General features: G+C 40.9%; 1 protein-coding gene across 1 annotated transcript; it reads left to right on the top strand.

Annotated features, from left to right (window-relative positions):
• Window positions 1–4,160: 4,160 nt before the first annotated feature.
• gata2b (GATA binding protein 2b) lies at window positions 4,161–11,844 on the top strand. The gene is made up of 6 exons (XM_026307128.1): window positions 4,161–4,302; window positions 4,466–4,857; window positions 5,464–6,054; window positions 7,630–7,775; window positions 9,850–9,975; window positions 10,950–11,844. The coding sequence occupies exons 2-6, from the start codon at window positions 4,632–4,634 to the stop codon at window positions 11,232–11,234; spliced, it is 1,374 nt and encodes a 457-aa protein (XP_026162913.1). The 5' UTR covers window positions 4,161–4,302; window positions 4,466–4,631; the 3' UTR covers window positions 11,235–11,844.
• The last annotated feature ends 830 nt before the right edge of the window (window positions 11,845–12,674 follow it).

Genomic DNA, 12,674 nt, shown 5'->3' with positions numbered 1-12,674 from the left:
TCTTATCCACTAAAATCCAACATGAAAGAAATAAGATACCACAACAAAGAACCGGAACCTCAGATGGCTCCCGCAGATAACCTAAAAAATAATGGAAAAGCGAGCTGTATTTTACGCTTTCTAAATACATCAAATAAAGACTTTGCAAATGCAGAACATTAACCTTAATACCCAGCACCACAATCCCCCCCTCTACCTATCTATCCATCCATCTATCTACAGCCCATATCAATCATTCACACAGATCGGGTCCAGTAAATGATGCATTCCCTGCATTAGATGTATGTGTGGTGCGAGTTTGAAAAGGCGGCGATAATCTGGGAGAGAGAGATAAGAAATGCCATTTATTCCGCGGCACTTTGGAGCCTATTTCCCGGGCCGATCAGCCCCATTCTCCCCGACACCTCCAGCAGCTCGCTGATAACGATTAGGCTATTTATTATCTTCACAAAGAACAAAGATTAGCCAGCACCGATGAAAAATTACCCCTGGATGGGTTATAATCAGTGGGACCCGAGGATCATTGGATTTCATTTCATTGGACACACACACACACACACACACACATAATGAAAGGTGCTCTTAGTGCAGGAAATAATTATTTTTAGTCGCCTACAACATGAACATAAATGTTAAAATCAACAGCCATAATAACAATATCTCTATTTATGTGATACTATAATAAAGATGTGGGCTTTGATGAACGTATAATAACCTTATACTGTGAAGGTTTGTATATTGGGCCTGTAGTTGAATGACATTTTATTTTTATTTATCTTTATCACGAGATAAAGCCACTTCCTTTGCAGTGGTAGGCCTATAATGAGATTCTCAGAGCTGAATCGACCTGCCTCTCTCTCCGGGGCTCCTGTGAGAAAAAGAGGAGTAAAAAAAACAAAACAAAAAAAAACAGAGCGGATTGAATTAATGTCAATTTCTAAAATGGAACTGGATGTTCGCCGCTGATAAGGTTTTATCGCCACGCCAGATCAAAAGGGCTCACACTCAAAGCATGTGTATTTCCACATTATCATGCTGATGAGCTCTAATACTGCCACACTTGTCCCTCCGGTATGTTCTGCTTTCTTCACTCTGTGCCACATTTCCTCTTAGCACTGCTTGGAAAGAATTATGGTCTAAACGATGGCAGCTATTTTATTTATTTATTTATTTTTTACCTTAGTCTGTTTTAAAACACTATTTATCTAATTATGTGAATCCTCTAAACTTACTGTTATTATTGATGATTTGAATTTTTTGTATTATTTTAATAATTAAATGGTACAACAAAACAACAAAGACACATACAGACATAGATAGATAGATAGATAGATAGATAGATATAGATATAGATAGATAGATAGATAGATAGATATAAATATAGATAGATAGATAGATAGATAGATAGATAGATAGATAGATATAAATATAGATATGATAGATAGATATGATAGATAGATTAGATAGATAGATGATAGATAGATAGATAGATAGATAGATGATAGATAGATATAGATAGATAGTAGATAGATAGATAGATTAGCTAGATAGATAGATAGATAGATAGATAGATAGATAGATAGATAGAAGATAGATCGATAGATAGATATAAATAGATAGAGATAGATAGATAGATAGATATAAATATAGATAGATAGATAGATAGATTAGATAAGATAGATAGATAGATAGATAGATAGATAGATAGATAGATAGATAGATAGATATAAATATAGATAGATAGATAGATAGATAGATAGATAGATAGATAGATAGATAGATAGATAGATAGATAGAAATATAGATAGATAGATAGATAGATAGATAGATACATAGAGATAGATAGATAGATAGATAGATAGATAGATAGATAGATAGATAGATAGATAGATAGATAGATATAGATATAAATAGATAGATAGATAGATAGATAGATAGATAGATAGATAGATAGATAGATAGATAGATAGATAGATAGATAGAGATATAAAAATAGAGATATAAAAATAGATAGATAGATAGATACAGATATAGATATAGATATAGATAGATAGATAGATAGATAGATAGATAGATAGATAGATAGATAGATAGATAGATAGATAGATAGATAGATAGAGATATAAAAATAGATAGATAGATAGATAGATAGATAGATAGATAGATAGATAGATAGATAGATAGATAGAGATATAAAAATAGATAGATAGATAGATAGATAGATAGATAGATAGATAGATAGATAGATAGATAGATAGATAGATAGATAGATAGATAGATAGATAGATAGATAGATAGATAGATAGATAGATAGATAGCTGAGACTGTTTTTACCTCTGAACATAGAAAAGTGTATAATAGAATAAGTGAGGAAATTCCAGACAGATGTTTGGTGATGGGCCTGTGTTGGCAAGTCTTTTCTTGGACCAGTGTAACCTTAATATGAGAACTAGGCTATAGTATTGGAAACTATTAGGCTACTATGTGAGTTATTCATGCAAGTGATTCTGCCAAGAATGATTGAGAACAAAACTAAGAAGTATTAATTTCTGTCAGTCTAAACTAACCTCTCATTTCTCTTTGATATCCAAACCTTCCACTCATCTGCCCCTTAGAACTGCAGAGAAAACGTTTTGCAAACATACAAACCTGGAAACTCAGAGGTAACCACTGCTTTACAGCAACACATTTATTGGTTACTGCAATATGAGCAAACGAGATGTATGTTTGTGTGTTTCTGCAAGAAGAATTCCCTCATTTATGACATGATGGTTTGTGATCTAATCTAATCTAATCTAATCTAATCTAATCTAATCTAATCTAATCTAATCTCTCTAGTCTGCATTGCCTAGTTTGCCAACTAGTGATATTTGGCCTGTTCTTCGAAATCACAGCACAGTCAGGAGGATGTACTTGATGTATTATTAATGCTGCCACAGTGTAAATATCAGTTGCACTGTCCTTCCTCGAGTTCATCCGCTGGGGCCTCAGCAGACTCTGGGCAACCCCGTCTCTCCCTCCCTCCCCCTCTCTCTCTCTCTCTCTGTGTGTGTGTGTGTGTGTTAGAAGAAGTTCATGTCCTGAATCTGCTTTTTTTTCTTCCCTAAGAAGCACTGATGTCAGGAAACGGCGTCAAGCAGGCGGCAGTGTCTGCCGGCCCGAGCTGCACGCGTTCCCTCTCCAATTATTGTGCGTCAATCATGTGAGAGCGAGAGAGAGAGAGAGAGAGAGAGAGAGAGAGAGAGAGAGAGAGGGAGAGGGAGAGAGAGGGAGGGAGAGAGAGAGAGAGATCTGCAACACAGGCTGGACTTTTTACATTACACGACGAACATCTGACAAAGATGAAGCCAAAAAATGATCAGAAACTCACACCAGCAGCTTTTCACTGACATCTAGAGGTTTAGTCCTGGCAACTGGACTTCTAGTTTTTTTTATTTAAGATAGATTTAAGATCATTTCTATTTTTTTTTCAATAAAACCGGAAGTCCAGTTGCCAGGACTCAACTTCACCTGGACGACTGAGAATCTCCACAGACACACTTCACTGCGCTCTGATAGGTGCACAATTAAAAACTCACAGTTTGCCAAGCAGATCAAATGAAATATGAAAACTCTCTAATCTCGGTGTTTAATTTAGGGGCTACTGCAGCATATTATTACTCCGCAGTTTTCCTATGAGACTAATTAATTGATGTTATAAGCCCTGATGTGTCAAACGTCAAATTCAAAGGTTGCAGACAGACAAAAAGACGCGGACTTTACGCATCTGAAGCTCCACTTCTGCCACTGGTGCGTTTACATGTCAGCGACAGTAAAATCAACAGGCCTGCATTTTACCAACTGGCTGTGATGTCACAGGCACAGTGCACATCAAGGAAAAAATAGGCCTTTATATTATTTGACAGGTTCATTATTTTAGATGGATACTGCAAATGTTACACGCCATGATCCATAAAGTCATACCTGGCCTAAGCAGTGGCTTTATCTGACTCTTTAATACAATTAAACTAAGCTGAGCTTAATTTTTAAGAAGTACAAATATCTCAGTGGTATTTTGGTCTGGGGGTCCTACCTCTGAGGTTTGGAAGACGTGGTTTGCAATTGGCTGAGTCCGAGCTTTATTGGAGTCTCCGCCCATGAGCTTGACAAGCCTGGCCCCGCGCTGTCAGCCACAGTTATACGTGTTGCTTTAAGTCCCATTGGACGGAGTTTACTCTGGCAAACGCCAACCGAAAACTGGAGAGGACCTGCAGCACCGGGACAGGGGGACGGTGCTCCTGAGATCGGACGCTGTGCATGAAGGTACGGCATGTTTGTCTGACTGTGACTGGCTGTGGATGAGTGTGAAGCGTGATGTGGCAGCGCAGATGGTTTTTGTTGTCATCTTAAGTTGTCTCGGTCCGTGCGCCACAGGACCTGCACCTTCGCCTTTTCAGTCTTAACATCTGTGCTTTGCTTGTTGCAGATTTCCAGTGTCACTGGACTCGATGCCCAGGAGAAGAGAGGAATTTAACTCAGGAGCAAAGACGCAGCATTGGTAAATGTTCTCGTGAAGGGCAGCAGATATCTGAATCCTTCCTCTCCCTGGATATTCTTTCACTTTATTAATCGCGCAACAAAGAGCCACAGACATGGATGTGGCAGCTGATCAGCCCCGATGGATGCATCACCACGCCGTGCTGAACGGACAACACCCGGACTCTCACCACCCCGGCCTGGGGCACAACTACATGGAGCCCACGGCTCAGCTGCTGCCTCCGGATGAGGTGGATGTTTTCTTTAATCACCTGGACTCGCAAGGAAACCCGTACTACCACAACTCCGCCAGGGCCAGAGTGTCCTACAGCCAAGCGCACGGTATGACGGAGCTGCAGGGCCAGAAACCCAGAATTGTGTTTACAGTATGAAAAACATGAGCTGCAGAGCAAAAGGCACATTTTTATTGCTGCAAACAAACAAGGTTCAACAGTTTGTGTCTTCACACACCAAGCAATTCATAATTTTTGGTTTCGCTTTAATGCAACACCATGCAGCATCTTTCTGCAGCTTGAAAGTCCCAAAAGTCAAGTGACATGTAAATTATCTGTGTGTGGTTGTTTTGCTTAAGTCGCTGTCACGTTTTTACACTAGACGGCATTTTTGTGATTTTGTCTTATATAGGACCTTCAGCCAAGTCAAACAAATCTTCCGATTAAAATAGGCCTTGTTACATAACCAATCACCGCCTACGTGCATCCAGGACACTGGTGTTTTAAATGTACTTTTGGGTTTAACCCGTCTATTTTTGATTATTTGACTATTTCGTCTTTAAATCAGACCAGTGTCCTGCGAATCAACAAGTCTGTTGTTTTTTTTTCCATCCAAACTTTCATGCCACAGAAAACAGCCCAGACTTTCAGTAAAAGCTGAATCAGCCAGTCGGTTTCTCCCTAATAAACAGGCTGCTGTTTGCTCGTTCCACAGCTCGTCTGACGGGGACTCAGGTCTGCCGGCCTCATCTCATCCACACCCCGGGGATTTCATGGCTGGACGGAGGGAAAACTGCTCTTTCGCCTCACCCTCACAACGCCTGGGCCGTCAGCCCCTTCAGCAAACCCATGCACCATCCCGGCTCCGCGTCCCCCGGCGGCCTCTCCGCCGTCTACACGTGCAGCAGCAACTCAAACACGGTATCCGCATCCTCGTTAACCCCCCAGTCCCACTCCAGTCCACATCTGTACACTTTCCCACCTACACCGCCCAAGGACGTATCGCCGGATCCGGGGGCCGCGTCTCCCCCGTCGTCCGCCACCAGAATGGACGAGAAGGAATCTATCAAATACCAGGTGTCGTTATCGGGGGAGATGAAGATGGAGGACTCCAGTCCGCTGAGGAGCAGCTTGGCCTCCATGAACGCTCAGACCCCCTCCACACACCACCCCATACCGACGTATCCCACGTACTCTCTCCCAGCGGCACACGAGTACGGCAGCAGCCTGTTCCACCCAGGCAGCCTGCTCGGAGCCCCAGCCAGCTTCACGGCCAAGAACAAGGGCAAGACGCGATCCTGCACCGGTGAGTCCCCTGGAAACGCACGACACTGGCCCCGAACATTAAAACAGAGTATTTGCACTGATGCGTTTAACTTGAATCTCGTTGCATCAACAGGGAACCAGTGACACTTAAAACAAACTAAGACTCTAAAGTATTTGCAGAAAATAAGAGTAATCTGTTTAAATATCGCACTGTGGATTATATCTACAGTTACTGAGCGCACAGCGTTTTGTTACAATTCACATACTGTTGTTTCAATATTCCACGACTGACAAACACGCGCAATTTAACCTCCAATTAAAATCCAAGTCAGGTAATTATATGATCATATCGCACGACTCTTAATGAGGTAACACATTTATTAGATTATTTTTTAATAAGAGAAGAAAATAACTGAAATGATTTAAATTAAAAACATTAATGAAAAACGTCGTTTGACAAATGTCGCTTGTCAGGAAAGTCTTTTTCTTGTTACGGTAAATAATTTAAACTATAAGTCATTTAATATAATCCCAGATTAAATAACGTTACCAGGTGAATTTAATCTGATTCACTATATAAATGACCTTAAACGCAGGCACTGCAATATGTAAGATATGATTTAGGCATCAACGAGCTTTGTTTATAATTTTGGAAATTGTCTTAGAATAAAAAATATATGACACTAGTGTTTTTCTTTTCTAAGACACGGTTTCATGTACATGGTCTAAGCCTGATCTCCAACACAGAGAGACTTTGATAATCCTCTTTTGTTAACAGTGACTCTGTAATTACGCCTGAGCTGGATCCGACCCAGAGGTGTGAAACCTCAGTATTTGGACTAAAGAGTCGCGTCTCTGTTACACATTAATACATTGTCCTGATTGTTATTTGATTACAGACCAGGAGTCTCCCACCTTCAAACCAGATTATTAGCAGGAACCTAATTTCACTTTAAATAATTTGCTTTTTTTAATGAACCTGGGGCTGACATCTTAATTAACTGTAAAAATGTATTTTTATGACTTTAATATAATTAAGTACATAATAGTAATCTGGCACTGACTGCTCTTATTAAGTTAAAAATATTTTTTACAAAATAAGGTATTATTTGCCTTGTGAGCTTTAAAAGATATTTAACATAAATTTAGTCTTTTATTTTGTGAAATGAGATCAAATTGCTGATTTACAATAATAAAAACTTGCAGCTGTTTGTGCCTGTAACTGTAAAAGTGTCAGTGTATTTTCCAATACAGTACAAAATGTGCAGATGATTTATTCACCCTCACAAACAAAGCATCAGTGCATACAAAGGTTTCATGCAATATGGGCTTTGGTCTATAAACGAAGGAGGAGAAAAGTATTGTTTTAAACTAAAACTGATTCAGAAGCAGAAAACAACCTGCCAGTTAAATCTCATGTGTCCACACACGTGCACAAGCTCGCACACGTGGCTGCTTTAGAGAATAAAGGGATAAATTATGATCAGAACAGCTGCTAAAAGTGTAGCTACATGTGCAGTTTGGTGACCAGAACATAACAAAAGCTCATTGTGAGTTAGATCCGACACAGGTATCATGTGTGATTTCCCTAATGTGGATGCGTGTCTGTCTGCAGAGGGCCGTGAGTGTGTGAACTGTGGAGCCACCTCTACACCTCTGTGGAGACGTGACAGCACCGGGCACTACCTGTGCAACGCCTGCGGGCTGTATCACAAAATGAACGGCCAGAACAGACCACTCATCAAACCCAAACGCAGGCTGGTGAGTCCTGTCCACTGCACCTGCAGCCTGGTACTGAGCAAGTGTGTGTGTGTGTGTGTGTGTGTGTGTGTTGTGAGGGGGCAGTAAATAAAGAGTGTTAGCTGGAGGCAGAGAGGGAGGAGGTGCATTGCCAGGAAAGTTATATTTTCCCAATCAGTTTCCAGGAATTGTGTTTCTCGTTCACCTCTTGCTCCTTCAGCTTTGCTGCTGGCACAGCGGGACAATCTCTGTTGTGTGTGTTATCATTATTGCTGCTACTTCTGATACTGTCATTGATATTGGGGTCAAAAGAGCCTCACTGACACTTTATGGCTCGTGGTCCCGCTGAAGTGCCGGATGAGTCTTTAGCGTCAGGTGTGTAATTAAAAGCTTGTTTTTTCTTGTCACATGTGGGGAGCAGAACATCGCCGTTTACTGAAAACCACGTGCCTCCAAATTTGGTGATTGTGACATTTCCAAACAAACCAGAGGATTAAGTGTTCCCATTTTAGCTTGAGAAAATTCTCCTAAAGGCCAGTGGATTGTGTGAAAATGCAAAGAAGACAAGGCTGATTCTTTTCCTCAGTGAAGTTCACATGTTGGAAATAAGGACAATGAGATTAAAGCAAATGTGGACTTGGTTAAAGCCAAATATTTCCCAGCATGCAGCTCTAACTTCTTTATGTCACACTCTGAGCACTTTCAATACATTTAGTCATGTAGGTTTGGGAATTCAGCAGCAGCTGAGTCACAGTTTTAAAGGCTGAAGACTCATTTCAGCCAAGGCTCAATTTAACTGCATTTACATACCAGCGTCAGCTTCAACTGACATCAAATATTAAAACGTCATAATAACTTCGGACGAGTTAAGGAAACCATACGTGGATTCATGTAGCGCAGGTCAGGCGGCCAGTCTGCGGCAGAATCGCATGAGAAAACCCGCAAAGCTGCATTTTTGTGATCACAGCAGCGTCACTTCAGTATAATACGCACCAAAGGACGCAACCGATGGAAAGAAGCCAGAAGGCTGAGCGCTAATCGACGCAATTAAGAGATGTAATTTTTAAAAAAGCCTTTTTATTCACCTGCATTGGTCAGACTGGATGTGCAGCGACTCGTGACTCTGCGCTGCAATCAATTCGACATAGACCCGTTTCATATAAATTATACTGCATATGCTACACGAGCACTCAGCCGTGCGTCTTTTGGCTTTAACTGCATATAGAGCCATATATCAGGCCTGGTTTCCGTAGGGCTCGGCCGAGGCTCGCAGCGCTCCAGAGGCAGCAGCCTTCCAGTTGTTTCCTATCCGGATATCTGACCGGTCCAGATAAAGCACAGGGGCCAGCGCCTGTTTCCTCCTGCAGCCTCATAACTGTGGGCCCACATCTTATTTTCTAGTGGTCAAACTCTGCGCCCATGGCAGAGAAAAGCACAGTGCACAGGGGAAAAAAACAGGATTGGGAAAATTATGGAAGCAGATGAATGAGAAAGGGGGTGATGTCAGTGTTTTCTGATTTACACACTATCCACAGAGAAACTACTTTAATAAAACAGCTCATTTGTGTTAAAATGATCAGACTGTGCGCAGATTATTGTACTATTGTAGATTATTGTATTGAAAGGAAGCCTAACTCAGTTATTAAGTATTGACCAGAAAAACAAAAAAACAAACATTCATCAGTTTAAACTGGTTAAATAAAAAGCTTTGCCTGTGAAATAACCATCTCAAATTATAAATGTCATACTTTCTGAAATCTGATCCAAATATTACAGAGGAACTTCAATTAATGTGATGTCTAGAAAAAAGCTGCAGTGATAAAAAAAAAAAAACCAACAACGAGATATTTTATTGAATGTTTAAGTCACTTTAAGTGACTTTACTCATTAAAATGTTATTTGGATATTTCAGATGTTCTTCTGTCATAGTGAGCTGAATATCTTTGAACTGTAAAAAGAAAATCACTGTAAAAACTCTCGATGGGCAAAAAAACAAACAAACAAAAACAGATTTAGCTACAGGTCAAACATTTATCTGCTTCACTGAGAGATGTTCTTGGCCTCTCCTTAAAACTCTGTCCTTATTTCCCCACAGTCTGCAGCCAGACGAGCAGGCACCTGTTGTGCTAACTGTCAGACGACCACCACCACACTCTGGCGGCGTAACGCAAACGGAGACCCGGTGTGTAACGCCTGCGGCCTCTACTACAAACTGCATAACGTAAGTCTGTGACCGTCCATCGGCAGCACTGGGCCTGTAAGGCAGAGTCAAGTAAGACGGGAAGAAGGCAGGCAGGTTGTGCTAATTGTTGAAGGATAAGAGTCAGAAAAGAGAGAGAGCGGGGGTTGTTTTACTCTCAGACACTGTTGGACTCGTTGGTGTTTTCTTTCTTTCTGCTTTATTGTTTCCATGGTAGGCGTAATCCCCCTGAGAGTCACAATGGTGGGACTGTTGTTGAGTGGGACTGCCACAAGGACCAGGCTCCATATGAATAGCATTAACACTGGAGGCATCAAAATATACCATCAGGTCACTAGGGATACATGTTTTTAAGGGATAAGCCTGGTGATGCTATATATATATATATATATATATATATATATATATATATATATATATATATAAAGCCCCAAACCAACAATGAACTGATTCTACTATAACGTGGTGTCTGTGCCGTCAAACATCCATAAAACATTAAAACACCCTTCAGTGGGCCGGTCCATTGCCCTGCACGTTCCTTCATTATGACACTGTGATTTAGTCAATTCCATATATGTTACCTGTTGCTGTAAATACTCACTAGTGCACTAAATGTTTATTATGAATCCGTGGCAGAAAATAGTCCCCAGTTAAAGCAACATCTACTTGTGTCTGAGTATTAATACCAGGCCCAGATGTTTTAGGAAACGATTTGGCTCTTTTAAACAACGTGAAACTAATATTATCCTCTATGGTCACGGCCTATTTAAGGGGGAAAAATGAGCCTGGGAGCTTGAAGTGGCCGGTCAAGTCAAAAAATATTAAGAGATCCACTAATGCTGTGTTGGCTTTGTTCATTTTGTGTGACCAGTAACAACAAGGGAAATAGAAAATGTATTTGATTGTATGCTAATGAAGTTTACAACTGATGGGTTTAAAAACAAGAGCTCTCCCTCCGACCCTCATCGTTCCCTCATGTCTCCCTCTCGACACAGGTGAACCGACCTCTGACCATGAAAAAGGAGGGAATACAGACGCGCAACCGAAAAATGTCCAACAAATCCAAGAAGAACAAGCGGGGCAATGACAGCTATGAGGAGTTTTCCAAAAGCCTGCACGATAAGAGCTCTACTTTCAGCGCTGCCTCACTGGCTGGACACATGTCCATGGGCCACTTGCCACCTTTCAGCCACGCGGGGCACATGCTCCCCACGCCCACACCGATACACCCATCGTTCGGGCACCCGCACCACTCTAACATGGTGACAGCAATGGGCTGAGTGGGTAAGGAGAGCGGTTCACACAAAGCTACTTCAACAACCTGAGATGGTTTCATGGATAATGTGTACAATGTTACAGACATGCAGCTTGCGTGTCTTCATCTTGATTGTCTCTTGATTGATTATGCCAATAGTATGTTGGAGAAAAGATGTATCGTGGGCGGACAGGACCTTTTTACTCCTTATCTATAGGTACCTATTTTGGTGGAGGAAGATTCTGCACATGTAAACACAAAAAAACGTCATCGCACCTCATAGTTTTGCTCCACTGACAGCCTGGCTCTCTGCAGTGTGGCTGAGTATGTGCCGAACAGGTTTATACAACTGTGAATACTGTAAATGTGTGAGATGAGGGCGACGTCCCAAACGCAGTAACGCAATGTGTTACATGAAAAATGCTGGATTTTTTTTTTTTTTTTTCTCTCATGGACAATTTAAAAGATAATTTCACAATAAATAGCAAACAAAAAGGTTTATGAATTCTAATTTGACACTGTATTATAATTATTGTTATTATAATTATTATTGTTATTCAGATAATTTATTTTCACTGCTTTTTTTTTTTTTTCTTTGACACTATCACCTGAATCATAATATGGATACTGTTATCCCAGTTATGAATATATTTTTTAGCTGAGGCTCTTTCTCTGAACTGGTCGACATTTATACTCATAAGAAATAAAGAGATCAACTTCATTATGCAACCTGCTCTGTCTGTTCAATGTCACATGTTGGTCTCTGACATGAGAACTAAAACATGAACGCATGTTGATTATTGAGCTGTCATGTTGTCACAAAGTCCAGCTTTAGGTTTCAGAGGCATGAGGTGAACAAGTTTAACTGCTAAGATTATTTCACTCTGAACTGTCATATGAGCATCACATGCACAAGGTGCACTAATCACTGTTTATACCAATGAAACATATGATTTGTATGTGAAAGGGGCCACTTATTCTTGACTTTACCCACATTTTCACGCAGTTCAATTCTCCCCAACCCCATGGTATGGTTCAGTCTGTTTCGGCTCATTGTCTCTAAAAAGGCAGATATTTCTCAAAGGAGTTGATGCAGATGGAGATGAAAGAGGGTAAATACTGGAATTCATCGGTTGTTCAGAAGCATGACTCGAAATGCTGAGTCGCTTCGTGTCTGCTGGACGCGTAGATCCCCGCACACCCATCTGCCTCCTTGGCTATATAATAACTCATTTCTTCCCTTTCAGGACGACCTTTGCAACGGATCTCCACAGCATCGTATCAGTGTATTCAAATAACCCCTCTCACCCCTGTTGGCACAATAAACAGGTTACTTCACTGGGCAGTGGAGATTAGTGCTGTTGACAGAAATTGAGCAGGCTGAGCCATATGTTCCCACAGTTACTTAACCAGGTGCATCTGCTCATGGGATTATACTCTTATGAAATTGGCCTTCCCATTGTTG

This window comes from Mastacembelus armatus, chromosome 5 (genome assembly GCF_900324485.2).
Source record: "Mastacembelus armatus chromosome 5, fMasArm1.2, whole genome shotgun sequence".
Classification (NCBI taxonomy): Eukaryota; Metazoa; Chordata; class Actinopteri; order Synbranchiformes; family Mastacembelidae; genus Mastacembelus; species Mastacembelus armatus.
Note: the sequence above shows the minus strand (reverse complement) of the source record. Positions and strands in the feature narration are given on the sequence as shown.

Bases quoted from the DNA above. Each gene is read 5' to 3' on its own strand.
- gata2b (XM_026307128.1), top strand. From the start codon at position 4,632: ATGGATGTGGCAGCTGATCAGCCCCGATGGATGCATCACCACGCCGTG. The intron at 6,055-7,629 runs GTGAGTCCCCTG...GTCTGTCTGCAG, and splicing joins CAAGACGCGATCCTGCACCG to AGGGCCGTGAGTGTGTGAAC. The intron at 7,776-9,849 runs GTGAGTCCTGTC...ATTTCCCCACAG, and splicing joins TCAAACCCAAACGCAGGCTG to TCTGCAGCCAGACGAGCAGG.